General features: G+C 40.8%; 2 protein-coding genes across 2 annotated transcripts; one reads left to right on the top strand and one right to left on the bottom strand.

Moving 5' to 3' along the window:
• The first annotated feature begins 3,009 nt into the window (after positions 1 to 3,009).
• Positions 3,010 to 4,116, top strand: LOC145804708 (uncharacterized). Its single transcript, XM_082899584.1, has one exon. The coding sequence runs from the start codon at positions 3,010 to 3,012 to the stop codon at positions 4,114 to 4,116; it is 1,107 nt and encodes a 368-aa protein (XP_082755710.1).
• Positions 4,117 to 5,177: 1,061 nt separating this feature from the next.
• Positions 5,178 to 9,382, bottom strand: LOC145804720 (uncharacterized). The gene is made up of 6 exons (XM_082899637.1): positions 9,132 to 9,382; positions 8,371 to 9,049; positions 7,952 to 8,295; positions 7,815 to 7,864; positions 7,573 to 7,667; positions 5,178 to 5,237 (listed from the first exon to the last, which is right to left on the bottom strand). The coding sequence occupies exons 2-6, from the start codon at positions 8,575 to 8,577 to the stop codon at positions 5,178 to 5,180; spliced, it is 756 nt and encodes a 251-aa protein (XP_082755763.1). The 5' UTR covers positions 8,578 to 9,049; positions 9,132 to 9,382.
• Positions 9,383 to 22,674: the final 13,292 nt, after the last annotated feature.

Genomic DNA, 22,674 nt, shown 5'->3' on the forward strand with positions numbered 1-22,674 from the left:
ATTAGTGATTCTATTGGTGGTTCCATCAACAACCAGACTAACCAAGGCCCAAGGTCAGTGACCACAAAAGGAGGGCCTAAATATCCTCTGGCAGTAGGTGGGTTCTCTGGGCTGATTCGGAGAATTGGGCAGAAAAGTGTTGGAGCAAGAAGAAGAAAGGTTCATCAGAAAAAGATGGTGCCCAGATCTAAAGCAGAGCCAAGGCCAAATGCAGTTATCTGTCAGCATTCTTGTGAATCAGATAAATTAATAGAAGCTCAGGCAACAGTACGTTTGGGGAAAAGCTTGGGGATTGACTTTAAAGGCCAAGAAGAAGAAATTATTAATAAAATTACACAACTAGAGGAGGAAGAAAGGGCAAGAGTAGGAGGAGGGACTGATGCAGCCTCGAAAGCAGATATGATGGGAGGCTACAGAGATGAAAAATGTTGCTATGAAGATACTAAGCTGGAATATTAGAGGAGTGGGTAGACTTGAGAAACGGAGAAAGATCAAGACTCTACTGTTTGATAGGAAAATTGATATGGTTTTGATGCAAGAAACAAAAAGGTCAAGCTTGAACAATCTGGTGGCTAGAAGTCTGTGGCCAAGAGAAAAGATGGAAATCATGGCAGTGGATACAATAGGTGTGGCAGGTGGATTGTTATGCATATGGGACCCTGATATTTTTCAACTTTCAGAATGCTGTAGCAACAAAAACTTCATCTTGCTTTCAGGTACCATTCTGAATTCCTTTGATTGTGTTATCTTAAATGTCTATGCCCCAAATGATATTATGAGGAGAGGTAAGTTATGGGAGTCCTTGTTGCATTTAAAGTCCATTTTCCCAAAACCATGGTGTCTTGGTGGTGATTTCAATGAGATCAGAAATTTGGGGGAAAGAATAGGAAGCTCAAGGAGGGATACGGGCATGAAAGAGTTTAATGAGTTCATAGATAGATATGAGGTGAATGATCTGCACATGGTAGGGAGAAAATTTACTTGGTGTAATGCTCATGATGGTCACAAATGGAGTAGAATTGATAGATTCCTTCTTAGCCCTGAGTGGGTTGAAAGATATAGATACAAACTGTGAGGACTGCCTAGGTTGGTTTCAGATCATTGCCCGATAGTGCTTATGGAAGATGAGAGGGACTGGGGTCCTAAACCTTTCAAATTCTTAAATGCCTGGTTATTGCACTCAAAATTTACATCTTTTGTGGAGAATACATGGAAGGAGTTACAAATTCAAGGGACTGCTGGGGTCACTCTGCTAAGGAAATTACAAGCTTTAAAGATGGTACTAAAACAATGGAATAAAGAAGTATATGGTAATACTGCAGCTCAACTAAAAGCATCAGAAGATGAACTGAATGCACTTGATTTAAGGGCTGAGGTAAGACCTCTGGAGGATGCTGAAATCAAACAAAAAAGTGAGGCAAGGAATGAGATGTGGAGATTAAGTAGAATGCTGGAATGGGAATGGCTTCAAAAGTCAAGGCTCGACTGGAATATGAAAGGGGATAGGAATACAAGATATTTTCATGTCATGGCTACTAGTAGACAAAATAGAAATGCCCTCAACTCCATTGTTGTAGGGGAGGTGGCAATTGAGGAACCAAATCAGGTCAAAATTGAGGTATGGTCACATTTTACAAACCAGTTTTCAAAAGAGTGGAGACTTAGACCTGTAATAGGTGGGGAGTTTAAAAGTGTGAGGCAAAGTGATTTATTTCATATACTAGAGTCAGAATTTTCAGCAGTGGAGGTTTGGGAAGCTGTCAAAGACTGTAATGGCAACAAAGCTCCGGGGCCAGATGGTTTCAACTTGCTATTTTTTCAGAAATTCTGGAAGGTGCTCAAAGAAGATGTGATGCTCTTTTTCGCAGATTTTCATGTCAGGGGCAGATTGGCTAGTGGCTTTAACAATTCTTTCATCACCCTTATACCTAAGAAAGTTGATGCAGCCAACTTAAGTGAGTTTAGACCCATTAGTCTTATAGGGAAATACTTTCCAAGGTTCTTGCTAGTAGACTAAAAAAAGTCATGGCAGATGTAATTGGTGAAGCACAATCAGCATTCCTTGGAGGTAGAAACATACTCGATGGGGTTTTGATTGCAAATGAAATAGTGGATGGGTAGAATAAAACCAAGAGAAAAGGGCTGATATTCAAGATTGATTTTGAGAAGGCTTATGATTCCCTCAATTGGGAATTCCTATTCTCAATGCTATTTAGCTTTGGCTTTGGAGCAAAGTGGATCTCTTGGATAAAAAGTTGTCTCTCTTCAGCTAGAATCTCCATCCTCGTTAATGGCTCACCAACTAAGGAGTTTAGTCCTGAAAAAGGTCTCAGACAAGGGGACCCACTATCCCCCTTCCTATTCAACTTGGCTGCAGAAGGATTGAACATGTTACTGATGAGAGCTAGGGAGTTGGGGCTGCTAAAAGGAGTAGTTTTTGGTGATAATAATGTGGTTGTGTCACATCTTCAATTTGCAAATGATTCTTTGTTGTTTTGTGATGCCGTATGGTCAGAAGTGCTTAATTTAAAAAGGATCCTTAGGTGTTTTGAAATTGTTTCAGGGCTTAAAATAAATTACCACAAAAGTGTAATTTGTGGGTTTGGTATCTCTGAATCTGTGCTCCATGAGTTTGCAGGTATGCTAAACTGTAAGGTTAAGTCAGCACCAATCAAGTATCTGGGGTTGCCATTGGGAGCAAGCCCCCATAGAAAGGTGATCTGGAAGCCTGTCTTGGACAGGATAAAGCACAGGCTTGCTGGTTGAAAGAGGAGATTTCTCTCCTTTGCAGGAAGATTAACACTAATTAAATCAGTGTTATCTAGTCTGCCGGTGTACTATCTCTCTCTGTTCAAAATTCCAGAAGGGATAGCAAAAGAAATAGAAAAGTTACAAGCCTCATTCCTGTGGGGTGGAGCTGAACTTAAGAGAAAAGTTCATCTAGTGAGATGGAATGAGGTAACTAAAAGTACTAAGCAAGGGGGATTGGGTGTTAGAAGAATCAGAGACATGAATGTTTGTTTATTAATGAAGTGGTGGTGGAGGTATGCCAATGAGGAACAAGCTCTGTGGAAGCAGGTGTTAGTCTGTAAATACAAAGCTGAAGGTGGAAATTGGCATCCAGATATTCATTCAGGAGTTAGAGTATCCAAGATTTGGGGTGATATATTGGTGACAGCAAATCAAAAAGTCAGCCTTCTGCAATTTTATATTAATAACCTTCAGATTAGAGTGGGTAATGGTTGTAGAGTTTCCTTCTGGCATGATTGCTGGACTGGTGGAGCTAGCCTTAAAGAATCTTTCCCTAGATTGTTTAGGTTGTCAAATGAGAAGGATGGGACTCTCAGGGATTATGCTGATAAAAGGGGTAACTCTGAAAATTGGGTGATTAGCTTTAGAAGGGCCTTATTTCAATGGAAACAAGAAGAGCTCCTCAATTTGAACCTCTATACCAGACCTGGTCCTGTCTTGAATCTGCTTGTGAAAGACAGAGTTTTGTGGTTAGCTTCCAAATCTGGTCAATCTTTTGTCTCAACCTTATACAAGCATACTGATTTTGAGCATGGTGAAGTCAATAACTCTAGCAGATTAGTGTGGATCAAGTACCTTCCACCTAAAGTTCAATTTTTTGGATGGCTCGCATGGAAGCATAAGGTAAAAACTTCAGTGTTCTTGCACAGAATTGGTGTGCTGGAGGATAGTGCTGCCACTGTATGTATTTTCTGCAAAGCTAAACAAGAAACAGTTGAACATGTGCTTATCCGGTGCCCTTCGATCTGGAGAGTCTGGACTGGTCGCCTGCAATGGTGGGGAGCCCTTTGGATAGTGCCTCAAACTGTTGAACGCTTACTGCAGTGGTGGGTTGGAAGCAAGGTCATGAAAGCTGAAAAAATAATTTGGAATGCTATCCCCTTGGTGGCTCTCTGGTCCATTTGGAAGCACCGGAACGAGTGCATCTTCCAAGATACTCAACCTAACATGGAAGAACTTCTTGAAGTTATCATTGTTAGGCTTGCAATTTGGTTAAAATCCACGTCCTCGGATCTTCTTTTTTCTGTAACTGATTTTCTACATAACCTGGAGCAAATCAGATTTTGTTTGGGTAGGAGAATGTAAGGTTGTATTATCTAAAGGGTCTGTTCTGTTCTATTATGATGGCTGCTGTTGGTGGCCTGAAATGGTTTGGTTTTGCCTGGTGCTGCTTTGATCAAGTATGTTATGGTTTGCCTGGGGTTTCTTGTCTGCTGTCTGTTTTGTTCTATTATTGTATGTTGTTATCTGCTAGTGCTTACTGCTGGCAACCTAGTGGTGCTCTGTATGCTCTGGTTGGTTGGTTGTTGTGTGCCCGTCTTGGGTAAATTGGGGAGTGGTCTTGCAGGTGGATGGGTATGGATGGCTGTTATGTCCTGCAGGAGGCTTTCTTATGCCAACTCAAGGAATGTGATGGTCTGAATTGGTGTGTGAGTCATGGGATTGTTTCAGGTAGAACAAAATTCTGTTGGTTGCTTAAGGAGCTCTGTTAATTGGTGATAATAGAGAGAGGTTCGAGAGTGTAATGCTGGGATTGGGTGCTTGCAGTGTCCTTTTTGTATTTTGGTTGTTTCTCGTTGGTCTCTCACCAACTCTAGGGGTGCTAGCAAATGATAGGATGAGCTAGTTGGTGCCAACCTCGTTGGGATGATCTAGCCCATTGTGATGCCTTTGCACCTCCCTCTTGTCTTTATTGATGTAATTCGCTTTGTACTATGTACTGGTTTTATTCCATCAATAAAGTCTTCTTTTTGCTGATCAAAAAACAAAAAAAGATCAACGCAGGTTAGGACCTTCCAGAAAGTAGACTTGCACTGGACTTCTATTCCCATAACACTAATCTTTTCACAGGAAATTTTCTTGAAATTTACTTGCATGTCTTATTAGTTCTGGATTCTATAGTTTGCATATCAGTGAATAATATTTTATTTTTAATTATGTTATTATCACAGCTCAAAGACCAACTTGCTAGTGTAAACAAAAAGGGCAGGCAGAGAGATAGGGAGAGAGCCATTCATAGGTTTGGTATATAAGTCCATGGAACCACAGATTGTCAAACACAAACAAAAGACGGGATTTAGAAAGTTGGTTTTGAAGGTAATAGCAACTATAAAGAGAGAGAGAAATTCTTGAAATATCATCTCTCTCTATCTTTTAGTAGTATGCCCGTTGGGCCGTTGAGGTAATTGTGCTCCACTGCTACCATCCTGCATGCATTAACAAGCAGATGATTAATGTTCAACACGTAAAGAGACAAGTGTTGGTCTCAAAAAAGTAGCCCTCTGGGGCATGTTCAGTGTGCGACATTCCAGATTTTCAAGGAAGACAGCCTATGAAGCACGGGTACTTTAAAAATGGTACCGTCCAAGTATCGAGTATTTACCGAGTGCAGATACGCATACCAGGTACGCCAACTTCATGCCAAGTATAGCAAATACATTTGGGTACGTTATGAGTACGACATGGGTATGGCAGGGTACGGCAAGGTGATTTTTTTTTTTTTTTTGTCAATTGCTAAAATTTATTATAGCCTTTATTATTATTCTTTCAATTTTGAAAATATTAAGTAATTTATTTCCAACACCCTTTACTCATGAGTTACGATTTTACTCTCTTTTGCATCCTGTTTTAGACAATCAAAAAAGAAAAAGAATGAATTATATAACTTTTTAAACAAGCTGTTCTCTTTTTAATTTTGATATTAAAATTTTGATTTGTATGTTAGATGTTTAGCTATAAATTTAAAAAAAATAAAATAAAATTGACATACCCCAGCCATACCTGTACCCTATTTTTTTAAGAATTTACCGTATCAACGTACCCCTTGTTGTATCCATACCAGTATCCGTATCCGCATCCGCACCCGTGCTTTATGGAAGACATCAATGTTAGATCAAGTATCAACCAAGACGGGGATCCCGCATCCGCACCCGTGCTTCATAGAAGACAACAATGTTAGATCAAGTATCAACCAAGACGGGGATCAAAGATCTAATAATTTAACCGGTCCATCACCCTTGCTACACTAAACAATTGTTTCGTCCAACCACAACTTCCAACTCGTAAATACTTATCAAGATCGGCCCAAATCACAAAGAGCCCACAATCAAGGACGTGAGCTCTTTTGCCTCGACAGATTAGTCATACATGTCCGCAGATGTGGATGTGTGTGTGTGTGTGTGTGCGTGTGTGTGTGTGTGTGAGAGAGAGAGAGAGAGAGAGACCTCATATACAGTATAGCTTGTGTAATTCAAAACATAGGAAGGTGGATGGGAACAATGGCGACTCTAGGAATTTAAGTCAGTGGTGTCAATTGAAAGACAAAAATATCTAACGAAAACAAAAAATATATATTGTATTTTATATTATAAAATATTTTAAAGAAAAAAATAAGCCAAGATTAATTTTTATGTAGGTTCAATGTCCCATTTGAAAAAAACATAAAAGTTAGCTTTTAAAATTATGGAGTTTTATATTAATGCTTAAAATGCTTTGAATAAGTTGTAATGCTTTATTTGATTTATTGGAATGAGATAAAATGGAATGTAATGATCATTCATTTAGCTTCCTTATGGAATGATCATCCCCTTACAATAGTGAATAATTATTCCATTTGTAATGTAATTTTCATTAATTATTTAGTCAACCAAACATAGTAATGAATATTTTGATAGAATAATCATTTCATTTCCTCTATGATAGTGTTTGATACAATGTGATAAGTTGAAATTGATTTGTAAATAATTAATAAGCCTAAAAATTTGGGGGTTCAAAGTCACTTTTTTAGTGGGGTCAGTTATGATAACACATTTCTAAAACAACAATTATATGCAAAGTAAAATAAATTTTTTCTTCTATTGAGGGGGTTCAAGTGACACCACAAGCTATGCTGTGGCGTCGCCCATGGGAAGATCTCACAGTAAAAAGATAAACTACCAGTAAAAATTGGAATTATCAGCATACAATACTAGCATTAGCATATATCATATGCCACTCAAATGAGAAAACACTAAAAATGCTGGAGAAACAGATCCACTCAGGCAGGCTAAACAGTAACACACCAGAAAGGGAAAAACCCATGCAAAACCCGAATAGAATGCCATGTAGAGACATTTGTTGTTTAAAGTCATCCGAAAGGAAAGATCACGAATAATAACTGTGCTCCAATTAGAATCCCTGATTGCATCAAACAAGTTCTAATCCAAATAAAAATCGATCTTTCAATTGTGAATTCAAACTTGAAATTCAAATCCTGGTGACCAAAATTTCTTGTGAAAACTCGGGTCCATGTGCTTTGGATGTCATCTTATAATGAATACAAAGTGATTGGTTTTGTCTATTTTCTTACATTATTACATATCTACTTCCCAATTAGGCATCATTTTAAACAAAATTATAAAGAATTATAACAGTAGAAGATAAATTTCTGGTTCTTCCACAGTAACCCCTAATTTTTAGTATTCCCTCCAATTTTTAAAAAGTTCCAACAGGCAAGCTTATGCTTTAGGCAAAAGTAATCATTTCAGGTAATTCAAATCTTACCACATCATTCACACTCCCCACAAAAATCGCTGCAAGCAAACTACTTACTGTTTGACGACTATAATAAAGAAAAAAAACCATTATGGTACTTCCAACTGCATTAAAATTTGACATCCATCAAGAAACTTGGGATCAGATTCTTTTTTCCTTTGTTTTATTTTCTTTTGGTTTTTATTTATATATGTACTTCTTTTGGCAGCTTTTGAGGCCTGAACAAATAAGTCAAGTGACAAATGGATTACCTGCCCCATAAGCAGAGTAACCACTGCCACGGAGATCATGTCCGCCAGCTCTGTCTACAAGACAAGTGACAAGTATATTGATCAAATTAATAAAATTGCAACTCAAAGCGGAACATGAAAATGTGTACGGAAAAAACCTTCTCAGTGCAACGTCATATGGATTGTGACTGTGTTTCCCAACAGACCATTCAAAATATGCTGCATGAGATTGACTTTGTCTTCCAATAGCAGGCTCAAGGTATCCAGCATGAGGTTGGCCACGTGTCCCAAGAGTAGGTTCAAGGTATCCTGCACTAGATATGTTGTGATTTCCTACAGCAGGTACATGGTATCCTGTGTGAGGTTGGCTTTGTGTCCCAACAACACTTTCAAGGTGTCCTGCATGAGGTTGATACTGCATTCCAACAGTAGGTTCAAGGTACCCTGAAAAACTTTGGCTTTGCTTACGAGCAACAGGATCAATATACCCAGCATGCGGCTCCTGGAAAGCAACCATTTCACATGATCAAAACAGAAAATGGATAATTACAAACTAGTGAATGAAAAAGAATGCTACCATATCTGCATGGGACCTTTTAGATCCAGATACAGTGTTGTATGCATGGCTCTGGCAACTAACAGCAGGTGCAGCATATCCTGGTGCATATGGATTTCTGTATTTAATGAAATCTGCACCATAGTTTGGTCCTTTTCTAATATGAGGATCTCTCTGTCTTCTTGAAATTATTGTTTTGCCTTCGCCGCATTTTGCCTGCATATTCATGAAAGAAAAATCTTTCTCCAGAACCTTGTATAAAAGTAGTCAAAAGGGTAACCAATTTAAGCCACTACAGGGTACTTTACTGTGTCTTTTCTTCGTTGGCATTTCATTATGACCATGCTCAGCTCCTATATTTCCATGACCTTTAGCCTTTAAATGTTGATTCTTTCCCTTGCAATTTGTCCTTTCCAACTTGGATGATGCTCGAACAGGTTGACCTTCAGTGACAGTTTTGGGTTTATTTGGTTTACCTCCACCAATTTCTGTCTCAGAAATAGTGTTCCCCTTTTCTTCTGTCACCCGCCCGTTTGGAGTTTGCGGGACCTTTCATCTTTGAAGGTGCAGCTATGTTTTCCGTTTCAGTCTCTTCTTTCATTGAAGGGACTTCACTCTTTTTCTTAACCTTAAATCCCCCACGAGTACCTTGCTTTTGAAGCCAACCCTTAAAATGAGGCTTTGCAATGTTAGCCTTAACCTGAGACTTTTATGACAGGTAAGAATATTGTTTCCCTAAGCAAAGAAAAGAAAGAGAAGGAAAAAAAATAACACTTTACTACCTTGACTTCTTGTCCAATATGAGCATTATTAATCCCCTCCACACAAGCTAGGGCACTTTCTTGAGAAGTAAAAGTAATAAAGCCAAAAATATTTGCGTTTGCTGCCTAGACTCTGAGGTAACTGAACTTCCACAACCTCACCATACTGTGTGCAGATTTCTTTTACTTTCTCTTTATTCCCAGCATCAGTTAAGCCTTCCACATAGACAGTCTTAACCTAACAACAGGAAAATTTAAATTTGTCATTTATACACTTTCAATGATGAAATCAAGTAACTTCAAGCACTATACAGTAGATTCAATGATCTGTTCAGCAAATACAGAAGGCATCTCTTTTGCTGGAAAAAACTGACAAATTTAAAAATATATCAGTTTCCCATACTTCAGTAAGACGCTTAAGAGGCATGAAAGAATTGGACCTAAAAGCTTAATTATCTTATGGAAGTATGCTATCATAATGACTTCTAGCAACCTCTCTAATATCACGAGTGTCACTACTATACACATAAATTCCGGGTCCTGCAACAAAGGCACAAAAAAGTAGCGCACATATTTGATTTTATTAATTAAAAGGTATAGATACAATCCTATATGATCTATCCTATTACAAAAGAACAAATCCTCTGATTTGATCTCGGAAAAGGGCTGCAACCCAACAACTACAGAAAGCTTGTTGAATCGAACCAATTGATGGATTTCTTTAAGTCTTCAAACTGAGAAGCTTGAGGGAAAAGAGACTTTATTGAGGGCTTGAATAGCTTGATCTCAGTCCAAACTTCAAAATAATCTCTAAAATAAGAACTTGAAGTTGTATCTTTGAGAGCCTTGATGCGTAGGGCGTACTTGATATTAGAGAACATGGAAGGATCAACATGTAGTTGAAATGCTTGATGATTCTTCAAGAAAGTATTGAGAATTTTTGGAGATAACTTTAAGAAAAAATATTGACAGAAAGAGTACTTGAGAACTCTTGGCCCAAAGGTACTTGAGAGCCTTGGCAGATAATTGGCCAAAAGGTCCCCTTCTCAATAATAAGAGCCTCTATTTATGGGCTCAAGGAAGGGATGTTAATTTTAGTAACCCCATTAAATTAGCATTTAATTAATTTAAATTTCTAGAAAATGATGAATCTGTACAATTTTGTATTTTGAATTCAAATTTCAACCCAATTTCCAACTTCGTAAAAAATTTTCACAAGTGTCCTTAAGGGACCAGCTTCTCTGGGTTGATTCAATTGTCCGACTCAACTGTCAAAACAGTTGACAATTGTATCTTGGTGTCGACCATATTTTGAAATGGGTTAAGTGCCACAATTTCGAAGGGACCCACATTTCTTAGAAGGCTTTGACCATCTTGACTTTAGTTAATCAAGTAAATTTTACTTATAGTGATTTCGGTTTTGACCTGACCCTTATTGTATTCTGGACTCGGGATTTCATGGCTTCGTATTGTTAGTCATATCTTGCTTCCTTTGTATTTCTTTAAATTTGGCTATTAGGTTGTTGTGGTTGCATTTGGAACAGGTTGGTTACTTAGTTTTCAAACTTTTGTTGTCTAGGATTTTGCTCCTCCGCTTAAGCGTCACTTTTTGCTCTCGAGCAGGCTTTGCAAACTCTCGGTACTTTTTCAGGTCTACAAAACTACTGGGAGAGTGTATTCTACGCTCGAGCGGTGCTTTCTGCGCTCGAATGGTCTTAGCTCGAGCGGCTTTTCTTGCGCTCGAGCGTTGGTTTGTTATCTACAAAACTACTGGAAGTGTGCATTCTGCGCTCAAGCGACACTTCTTGCGCTCAAGAGGATTGTGCATATATCAATTCGAGAAAGTGACATTTTACATCACTTTTTCATATTTTTTCACTCAAAACCCTAAAGTTGAGGCCCTCTCTCTCTAAAATCTACCTTCTCTCTACATTTTCATCTAGATCTAGTGGTTTCTCTACCCTACTCCCTTTGTTAAAAAGGTAAAGCACACCGTGAGCTCTCTTTTCATTCAAACAAAAGTGGTTTCCGTTCATTTATGGTTTCTCCACTCTCTCCTTGATCTCTCGCTTCGAGGTAGGGATTTTCTACATTCTTCTATGAATTTTAACATAGTTATTTGTTGATGTGTAAGAAATATTAGAACTTGAGGTGATTTTGAACAAACCTAGGGTTTTGGTTTAAAATCAAAAGATGAGTTTCCAAATGTATGTGTTGAAATTGGTTATGGGATTAGATGTGAGGTTGTGTTGTGATAAATATGTTGATTTGATACTCGGGATAGGTTTTGGAAGAAAATAGAGTTTTGCCCTAAAATATTTCAAATAGTTATTTTGTATAAATAAATAAAACTGGTATTAAAAATATGAAATTGGAGGAACGTTTATATCAATGGTGGAGTTGGATATATATTACCTCTCACCTATGGAAATTGGATAATTTATCTGTTTAGAAATAACTGTTTTGGGCTATCGGTTGAGGATATCTATGATTGTTGTAGAAATTGCATAAGGATTAGGTGAGTTGAAATTAATCTCTTATTGGTTGTTATTGAATATGACTGTGTTTTAATACATTGTATATGTATGATGTGTGGGAGGAGAAAAGGGGATGTACTCTATGTTTGAGAGGAGAAAGGGAATGGACTCTAGTAAATTAAGTTGGCCTATGTGTCCAGGTGAAAGTCTCAAAAACCACGCGTATGCATGGGTGCCGATTCCGGCAGACTAAATTTCCGTAAAATGGCAAATAGATGTGTTTGTATGATAACTATATGGATTTGAGACCCAATGAGTTGTATCCTTAGTTTGGTTGATTGAATGAAATAGACATGATTAATGAATTGAGACATGAAGCTTGGGATAGCGTAGTTTTGGAAAAGAGTTGTAAATGAGTTTAAATCACGAACATTGTATATGCATATTTGTAGACACCTCATTTTTTACTATCCTCAAGACTTGGACGTCATCGCTTGTGCACTCGATGATTATGATTGCATGTGTTCGTTTTAAGTGCTCAAAGTCCTCGGTGGAGTGCCTTGCCTTTGAACCTTGAAACCTTATCTGTTTTATGCCTTGTTTTGGACCAAAACCTTGGCTTTTGTTGCCTGGAACCTTTTGGTGACCTGTCAGCCACCACCATAGGCTATCGGCCATGGATAATGATTGTCGGCCAGAGGTGTGGTCGGTGTGGCCGACGGCCACTAATGCCTTTTTCCAGATATTTGTTGACAGCTGTGCCAGCTGTTGGCACAATGAGCTGCATCTCCCTACACTTATGTATGGTGGGATGTTTCTAAGCTCAAAGGGTGTTTTTTTTCTATATATAGGGGGGTTCCTCCCCCATTTTGGGAGGTTAGCAATTTTGGAACAAAATTCTCTCTCTCTCTTTAGATTTCTCTCTCTCTCTCTTACAATTTTGTGCTTTGTAGCTAGTTTTCTCTACACTTTTGCATACACTACCTTGATCAAAGTTACTTCTCTTTGAGCTAAGGTTTCTTGAGACTTATTTTGAGCTCTAGCAAGTGGTTTTAGCTTGGGTTTGTGCCTAGAGTTGCTCTTTGCTTCAAGAGGTAGTTTACGTGCTTTGTTCACTTGTTTAGTATACTTGTTTTCTCATCTTTTTAAACTGTTTTGAGGCTGGTTTTGAACTATAAAAACCTCTGTTTTTATGACCTAAAAATGTTAGTTTGAGGCCATTTTCAAGTGGGGGGTGGTTCACCCTTCTTGCTTACTAGTTTGCTAAGCTTTTGTGCCTTTATTCATCACTTTCAAATCAACTTTTTTGGGCCTTTTAAACACTGAATTTCAGAGGTTTTTCAGTGGTAAAAAACTTATTTTGAAGTCCAAAATTGGAGGGGTTAGCCTCCCCTCCTTGTGTCTTGCTTGCATGCCTAGTTAACTTTACATGTTAGCATGTTTTTTTAGCCTAACTTAGCTTAAGTTCAGCATGTTTTAGTCTCTGAAATAACCTGTTTTAGCTTTGTTTTGGGCTGGTTAGTTTGTTTGAGTCTTATTTTTCATAGTTGTAGTGCAACCCCATGCATTAGCTTAATGTTTTGGAATTTCGTGCCTTGAGTCCAGCATGATTTAGGCTATAATTAGGGCTGTTTTGCCTCTATTTTTGGTCATTTGTTTCATTTGAGCCTTGCATGGCATGGTTGTAGTGTCAATTCCTTCACTAGCTTAGCGTTTTAACGCTTTAATTCTCATTGGTTTGAGTTGGTTGCATGTTTTAGTGCTTTTTATCATTCATTTCCAGCACTTGATCACCTCTGCAATCCCCCTCAATTCTTTACTTTTGATTTGCTTTGAAAGTGGTTTCAAACCACTTATTTGCCTAAATATGAAATAGAGATGCTACACCTAATGGTTTAATCCCTTAGGGGGTTCATTACCAACAGTGTAATGCCTCTTTCATACCCAAAGCAACTTGGGGTTTGAGCCCTCTCTCCATTAGAGGACACTCACCAATGGACAATTGGATTAAGGAATGGTTTGGTAATTAAAATGAGTAAACAAAAATTGACAAGTAAAAGAGGCAAGATAAGCACCTTTCGTGTTGCATTGCATGTGCTCGAATCGGACGTTAATTCGAACACAAGGAAAATGGGATATTTCATACTCAAAAGTGATGAAATGTGCCACTTTCCTTGGTCTCCATTGCCCTTGATCATGCATGATAGGGTGATGGACATTTGAGTCTTGTTTTGCATTAATTAAACTTGTATAAACTTGGTTCCTTAGCCATCATGCATGGAAATTGCTTGATTGATGGTTTGAGGGTCAAGAGTTTCTCTCCTTTGAGCTTGTGTGATGATAAGGAAGGTAAACAATACAAACAACCTGTGAGAATACACTGTTTTGCTCTGTTTTGCTCTCTGTTGCAGCATGGAAATGTAAGCCAACAGTGGCCGATAGCCACCATTGGCGGCCGACCGGCCACCATTGGTAGCCGACAGGCCCCTTGTCGGCCATCGGTGATTTTTGCACACTATGATGGTAAGATGAAGCAGAGGTGTTCTGGAAGTTGGCAGGATTTTCAGTGATCAAATGTGCAACAGAGGCTTACAGCAGCGAGGCAGTGGCTTTTCGGGTGTAGAATCGAGCATGCGCATACATATCCATCACTTCCTAGGGGTAAGTAATTGATTACTTAGTTTACTTGCAATTGACTTGTAATCCATTAATTAGCTAAGCAGTTAATTAGATGTGATGTAATTATTTAATTAGTTAACTAGAATAGTTAATTAGTTTTGGTTTGTAATAATTAGTTAGCTTAAATTAGCGCAGCTAGTTAGTTAGCTCTTATTCATTCGGACCCTCCTTCGCGAGGGCGTAATGTTGTAATAAGTGTGCGTGCGTGTATGTCTTCCAACCCCACGTCTTTCTCCCTTTTATTTAATCGCTTTTGATGGTTAGATTAGGAACATCATATTTTAATTAGCATATCGCATGCTTGCATCCATTCATTTGTATTGCATGCACCGAGGCTCGGCGCATCATTCAAACTGCACTGTCATTTCAATAAATCTTTAAATACGTGTTTAATCGCATGTTATTTAAATTGATCCATATGCCATATTAGTAGCCGAGCCTATTAATTGCATATTGCATGTGTTGCATTAGACATCTTGTATAGTTAGGATCATGCATCTTTCTAACTAGTTTCTGTTTTGGCTTGGAGTAATCGGTAAGTCTTTACACTTTAACATACTTCCATGAATGTGAATGATGCCATGATTAGCATACTTGCCATGAGGCTATGTACTTAAATGCTAAACTTCTTGAATGCCTGTAGATGAAGGCTTGTTGTTTGAATTGGAACGATTCAACGAATGTAAGTTTTAAAGCCCATTTTGTTGAATAGCAAATCATGTTTTAAGCCCACTATGTTTGGTGGCAAATCCGCAATCTTTAAGCCCACTTGAGGCGGCAATTTCAAACCATTTTCTCAAAAACAAACATGAGTTGAATTGTTCCAAATTGAGCAAACTAGTTTATACTTGCTTGTGCGCATCACATAGTAAAGCTAGTTTAATAATCGGAACAAGAGCACATAATGTTTATAAAAAAATCATATCATGATTAGTAGAGGCCGATCTTCGATCGGGCGAGCGGGGGTGCCCAATTCATGACCTTCCCCTCTCGTACCTAAGTTCTCGAGCCGAGGCAACTTTGGTGAAGATGGACATGTGGCCTTTGGCACGAGTCAGGGTTTCCTAAATTTTCCCAAAAATGTAATAGTTAGGTGGCGACTCTGTATCTGGCAAAGCAGTCCAATTTTGGCATTATTTGATTTAAAATCGATTTTTCAAAAAGATTTGCTGGATTTGGACTCTTTAGTGTTTATCAATTTCACATTGCACTTGTGAGACTAGATTCAGAACCGCGGGAGTCCGAACTGTGAGACCTTTCTTTCAAACCTTTTCGAAAGGGGGGGGCATGGAAAAAGGCGAGCCCACAGTTTTTGGCGACTCCGTTGGGGACTTAGAGAACTTGACTCAAACTCATGATATGACATTTTATCTACACTTACGTGTTTCTTTGCATTTGCATTTGTATCGGTGCGCCTGAGTCAAAGTGTTTGCTATTTGCTATTCCTGAACGGTTTGCTGGAGGCTCGCTTGGAAAAGCTTGCCAAAAGACTGAACGGTTGTGGCTCTGCCACGATGGGAATCAACCCTTGGATCTGGACTACCGCTATACCGTTTGATCCTCCTTTCACTTCTTGGTGTTAGGTGTGAGAGGTATATTAAGTAGTCTTGTTGAGGTACCCTTTTTGACCAATCGACCTAGTTGCATATCGAAAACCATAGAGATTGTTCCAAACTATGACAAGTTGCTCACCCGAATGCAAGAATTGTGTGAAACCACTTGTTTTGTGTAGAGAACCCGTAGCTCTTGACGAAATTAGGACAGGGTAATCCTACCCCATCATAGGGGTGTTTTGGTTTTCATTTGCTTGATATGTGCTTTTAGAGTGAAACTCTGGAGGAATGTATGTATCAGTTGCAAGTCTGAGTATCATTTTTGAGGCAGAAATCAGTGTTGAGTACAGTTCTGCAGCTTATGATTGCAACTGCATATTGTTTGTGTCTGAGCCGAGGTGCTATACGGTTTCTGATTTTTGTTTCTTTTTGCTTTATTTTCTTTTTGCAATGTAGTTTTTCACCATTACTTTAGACGATTCTGCTACCCCCCAAGCACTTTGGACCCGAGTAAGGCGACTTTACCAATCTAGAGATCTTGTAAGAGGACAGCCAGTGTTTGTTTCCCTCCTACCAGTTACCAAACGGAGGAGGATTAGACAGAATTCGCCAATTCAGCAGTCACCTTTTACCTCGCCTGTGCCTAGTCAAGCCCAATCATCTACTTTTACTCCGGAAAGAGAGTATTCATCAGTTCTGATAACTCAACATCCCTCAGATAGCATGGAAGATATGCTTCGTCAACTCCAACAGACTATTGAGAATATGCAGCTAGATGTTGCCCGCTGAGCTGAGGTTGTAGCTCGCCAAGTAGAACTGATAGATAGGCTTCAGCAACAGCAACCACAACCGGCAGTAGCCTTTGCATCCCGTGCAACCCTAGCAGGAATTCCAACACCAGGGGTCATAATTAATGTCCAGGAAAATGCGGGCATCAGGCAGATCCGATTCGACCTCAGACCTCCAAGGCCCCAGCTTACCAAATGGAGGCGCCGCTTGAATTCGAGGTTGACCCCACTGCACTGAAGGTCAACAAACTAGAAAAGCTCTTCAAACGGGCCCAGGGCGTGAATTCAATCCCTGACATTGAGGATGGCTATACAGATTCCGCAGTAACTTTGTCGGATAGATTCAAGATGCCACACATAGACCGATTTGACGGTTTCGGGAATCCTATAGTCCATCTACAACTGTTCTCTGACATCTTACGATCAATGGGTCTCTCTAGACTACAAAAGTTATCACTTTTTGGCCGGACCTTGTTGGGTATAGCGGCCATCTGGTATGCCAAACTTGAAGACTCTGTGAAAAGAAACTGGGAGGAAATGGGTGAGGCCTTCATAGCACAGTACTCCTACAATACGCAAATCGAGGTCACTACTCATGATATCGAAGCAACTCGCCAGGAGCCAAAGGAGGGCTTCTCAGATTTTGTGACCCGGTGGAAGGCCAAGGCCTCTATGATGGCTACCCGGCCGTCTGAAAAGGACCAGATCAGAATCGTGGTCCGTAACTTGCAAGGAAGATTATTACAGAAGTTGATAGTCTTGCCTTTGTCTACTTTTGCTGAGTTCCACGAAATAGGGGTGCAAATAGAGGACGCGATGAAGTAGGGTTTGATAGACCACGAGAAGGAACAACCCAAAAGGCCTTTTACACACAGCTCTAATGTAGCCACGACTGGTGGCACTTCTGCGCGGCATTCAGATGTGAGCATGGTCACCACCACACCCAAGACTACCAATCCCTTTGCCGGCACATCCAATACAACTTCCCAAACCTCCAGCCATCAGGCCCGAGGGTCTTCACACCGCTCTATATGTCCTTATCTATGGCCCTGAGGGTCCTAATCAAGAAGGGGCATCTTAAGCCATTAGAACAACGCCCGCTACCTGATCCTCTCCCTCCGAAACACAACCCGGCCAAATACTGTGCTTTCCACCAACAGCATGGTCATGATACTGATCAGTGCTTCAGATTGCGTCATGAGCTTCAAGATCTCATTAATAATAAGGTGATAGCACCTCCTGAAAAACCCAATGTCACTACAAATCCTCTCCCACCACATAACCAAGCCCCTCCACCCCGGCAAATAAATCTCACCCACACACTAGCCGTCCCTTATGACTACGGTATATACATCACCCCCTTTCACTCACCTAAGTCGGCGTTGTTCATCCCTAAGAACACAGACTTGTGCATGATGAACGTGTCCTCACTCTAACCTGAACCTGTGGTGGTGACAATAGAAGATGAAGGGAGGTCAGCCTTAGTGGAGAATACCAGTCCATTGCCCGAGGGCTTTGAGGATTTATCTGGAGGGACATACGACCTAAGCTGCTATGTTGTGTCAATCAATCAAGCAAAGCCGGAAGTGGTACTACCGACTGGGATGGAGGTTAGTGTAGTCCAAGAAGATGGACCAAGCTAGGGATTAAATGATCTAGCTGACTTGGAGGAGGATATGGACAATTTACAGTTCTTTGATGAACATGATCAAGGGAATGTGCATATTAATTGGTTCGATCTGAACGGGTCAACCGATAATTCAGGGTGGCTAAGTGATGAGCCCGATATAGATAAGGGAGCTGAACCAAAGTTGGAAGAACAGAAGGTGGAAACCGCAACAATGGCCGGAACAGTCGATAGAAAGGGTAAACTGATGGAGAACACTAGTGCAAAACAAGTGGCTCAGGAACTGGGCATAGTTAGTACTGTACGTACAGAACAAGAAACCGCATTGGAGCGGTTTGGGCAGGAAATGAGTGAAAGTGATCAGAAAGCTAGAATAGTTCAACACTCGGTGGGGAATGTTTCTGCTGAGGGAACACTTAGACCGGAACTGGACAATTGCTTGTCGGTTGCCGGAGGGATGTGGTGGGAAGATGATGATCTGCATCTTGCCCACACCGATGAGGACTGGGGTGAGAGCTTTCCTGACAATACCTAGTATGCGGAGGAGGTTGAACACATGACAAGAAGTGGCCGATATTTCAAACCACCGCATTTAGACCAACCTGAGGCATCTAGGAAGGATAAGGAATCAGAGAAACAGAAGGAAAGGCAGTTAGAGGAAGAGGCTGTGCTGAAACAGTTGAAGAAGATTCAAGCTGACATATCTATCTGGGAGTTGCTTATGGCTTTGCGCGTGCACAGGCAAGCTGTACTATCGGCGATGGATAAAGCAAAGTTGTCTGTCAACGCCACCCCAGAACAACTAGTGAGATTAGTCTTCCCCGGAGGCGCTGCGCCAACTTTGACCTTTTCTGACAAGGAACTGCCGCTGGAAGGCTTTGCACACAATAAGCCTCTATACATATCCGTAGAGTGCCGGGAAAAGTGGGTGCCAGTCGTATTGGTTGACACTGGGTCAGCAATTAATGTCTGTCCTTGTCGCACGGCCTATGCTATTGGTTTGAAACCGGCAGAGTTTGTGCCTACGGCCCAAGTGATCCGGGCGTACGACAACACAAGCAGAGAGGTGATGGGAACAGTGCAAATTAGAGTATAGGTTGGATCGGCCCAACAGGATATCGAGTTCCACGTCCTGGATGTTCCGGCCACTTTCCATCTACTACTTGGGCGACCCTGGCTACATCAAGTAAGAGCTGTCTCTTCCACTCTCCACCAAATGCTGAAGTACCTCCATGAAAAAGGGATGGCCATAGTCTTTGGCAATTCATCTATACACCCTCCGCCAAAGGTCACTACACCTATACTGGAAATTGTGCATGGTGAAGAGGATGTCTTCATTTCGGGGTTTACCTTGGCTGAGGCCCGAGTGGTGCAAAATATCTTGGCTGTTGACGAGAGCTTATATGTCAGTGCCCAGTCTGTATACCTCATGAACAAACTACAGCACATACCCGGAATGGGATTAGGAAGAAGTGGCCGGAAAGGTGTTACTGCATTGGCCGACGTGCCATATAACCCTCATGCCTTTGGTCTTGGCTATGCGCCCACCAAAGAGGACTGGGTGAGAAAAGGTAAAGAAATGGCCGGAAGGGCCAGAGCAAAGCAAAGCGGGAAGCGCTATAAACTTGTGCATCGACCAATTCGAAGAACCCTGAATGGCTATTTTGTTCGGGAGGGAGAAGATTTCCCATTTTGTGGTTTCGCCGAACCTTGGTTCAACTCTGAGAAGCAGCGGGTTCCCGGCTTTGAGATTTTCTTCGACTTGCAGCTGCAAGAGAGTGACACAGAGGAACAGATTGAACTAACTGCTGAGGCTGCAAAGAGCACAGAAAGTGATTCCGACAGCAGTGAACTTGAGATAGGAGCAGCACTGGCATGTCTCCTTTCGGATCCTCAGATCAACCCGGAGAGCTTGGGGGATGACCTAACCATTTCCATGATCGGAGACCAATCAAGTGTGGACCCTTCCGGTGGTATCTTAGATGCATCTGACGCACTGTCCCCCATTTGGCAACTCGAGGAAGGCTTCCTGTAAAGTAGCTCTGAGTCAAGTAGTGAACCAGAATCTGATTCCACAGAGTCTGTGGAGTTGGAATCAGACTCCGGTTCGTCTGAGTCTGAGTCCGGTATTCCTGGGGTTGATAACTCGAATGCCGAGGTTTTGTCCAGGTCATCTTTTTCCTTTTCTTTTGAGTCGGTTATAACCAAGGAACTAGATGAATTGGACTTTGTGAATGAGAATGCCACTGCAGGTTTTGAGTACTTCTCTGTGCCACTTGTATATTGCATTGATCATGACTTTCAAAATTTTAGTGAAAATGACGAGGAAGGAATTCCTCTGGTTTTGAAACATTTGATTGATCGAGAGGAGAAGAGGTTTGTAAAACCCCTTGTTGATGAAATGATTCCAATTAATGTGGGTACTGAAGAGGATCCGCATTTGGTCTAGATCGGGTTCACGTTATTTTCGGAGGAACGCGAGCACTTAGTCGCTTTATTAAAATATTTCAAAGATGTTTTCGTGTGGTCCTACGAAGACATGCCTGGAATCGATCCTGAGATTGTACAGCATCAGATCCCTCTTGACCCCGAGGCTCGACCCGTCAAACAGAAGCTGTAGAGAATACGCCCAGATTGGGCTTTTAAGATTAAGGAAGAGGTCACCAAGCAGATAGACGCAAGGTTTTTGCTAGTATCTGAGTATCCGACTTGGTTGGCCAACATTGTTCCGGTGCCGAAGAAAGATGGTAGAATTTGGGTGTGTGTAGATTTCAGAAATCTGAATAAGGCCAGTCCGAAGGACGACTTTCCTCTACCGCACATCGACGAATTAGTGGACTTCACCGCAGACCATGCATTGCTCTCATTTATGGATGGATTTTCCGGGTATAACCAGATCTTGATAGCACCCGAGGATAGAGAGAAGACTGCCTTCACCACGCCATGGGGAACCTACTGTTACAAGGTGATGCCGTTCGGTCTGAAAAATGCTGGGGCTACTTATCAACGGGTTGCAACCACAATCTTACATGAAATGATCCATAAAGAGGTTGAGATGTACGTGGACGACATGATTGTCAAGTCCAAGGAAAAAGAGGGCCACTACACCGCCTTAAAGAAATTCTTTCAACGGATTAGAGAATATCGGTTGAGGCTGAATCCACAGAAGTGCACTTTTGGCATAACAGCAGAGAAAATGTTGGGTTTCTTGATCACACAGAGGGGCATCGAGGTAGATCTTTCCAAAATCAAGGTCATCATAGAAATGCCAGCACCAAGGACTAAAAAGGAAGTGCGATGCTTTCTAGGTAAAGTGCAATTCATAAGACAGTTTATTTCAAAATTAACCTTGACTTGTGAACCACTATTTGGTCTCCTGAAGAAAGGAAAAATATTCCAATGAGATGACCAATGTCAGTTTGCTTTTGAGCAGATCAAGCAGTACTTCCAGAACCCGCCCGTGTTGTCGCCGCCAGAGCTAGGGAAGCCGTTGATTTTGTATCTGTCAGTAACGGACACAACGATGGGATGCATGCTTGCTTAGGAATTTGAGGATAGAGTAGAGAAGGCCATCTATTACCTGAGTAAGAAGATGCTAGATTATGAGACCCGTTACACCCCGCTGGAGAACGTTTGCTTAGCCTTGGTATTGGTTACTAGGAAGTTGAGACACTACCTGTTAGCTCACTTCGTAATTCTGGTTTCGAGATTAGATCCTATCAAATATCTCTTTGAGAAACCAGCACTTACGGGTAGGTTAGCCCGTTGGTTGCTTCTTCTCTTCGAATTTGATTTGAAGTATGTTACTCGCAAGTCTGTTAAAGGGAAAGTGGTAACAGAGTTCCTGACAGATCACCCAGTGGAAGGGGATGAAGCAGTAGAATACCTATTCCCAGATGAAGCTATTTTGCAGGTTGAGGAATAGATTTGGACAATGTACTTTGATGAAGCGTCTAACCAATACGGTTATGGGATAGGGGTGTTGTTGATAGCACCCGACAATTCCCACATACCTTTAGCTTTCAAACTCCAGTTCAAATTATCCAACAACGAAGCAGAATACAAGGCGTGTATCGCTGGTTTGGAAGCCGCCTTAGAACGAGAGGCAAAAAGATTGGATGTCATCGGGGACTCAAACCTGGTTGTGTCTCAATCAAAAGGAGACTGGAAGGTCAAAGAAGAAAAGATGAAAATCTATCATCAGACTTTGGATGTTCTGATTCTTAGGTTTGAGAAGCTAACCTTCACTCATCTACTAAGAGAGAACAACAGGTTCGCTGACGCCTTATCAACTCTATCTTCTATGATAGATATCTCGTTTGGAGTCCGGATGGGTTTGATTATTATTGAGCAAAGATATACACCAGCCTACGGGATTATCGCCGAAATAGATGAAGTGCAAAATCAAAACCCCTGGTATTATGATATCTAAAACTTCTT

The sequence above is a fragment of the Camellia sinensis genome, chromosome 1 (assembly GCF_055761805.1).
Source record: "Camellia sinensis isolate YWXY chromosome 1, ASM5576180v1, whole genome shotgun sequence".
Classification (NCBI taxonomy): domain Eukaryota; kingdom Viridiplantae; phylum Streptophyta; class Magnoliopsida; order Ericales; family Theaceae; genus Camellia; species Camellia sinensis.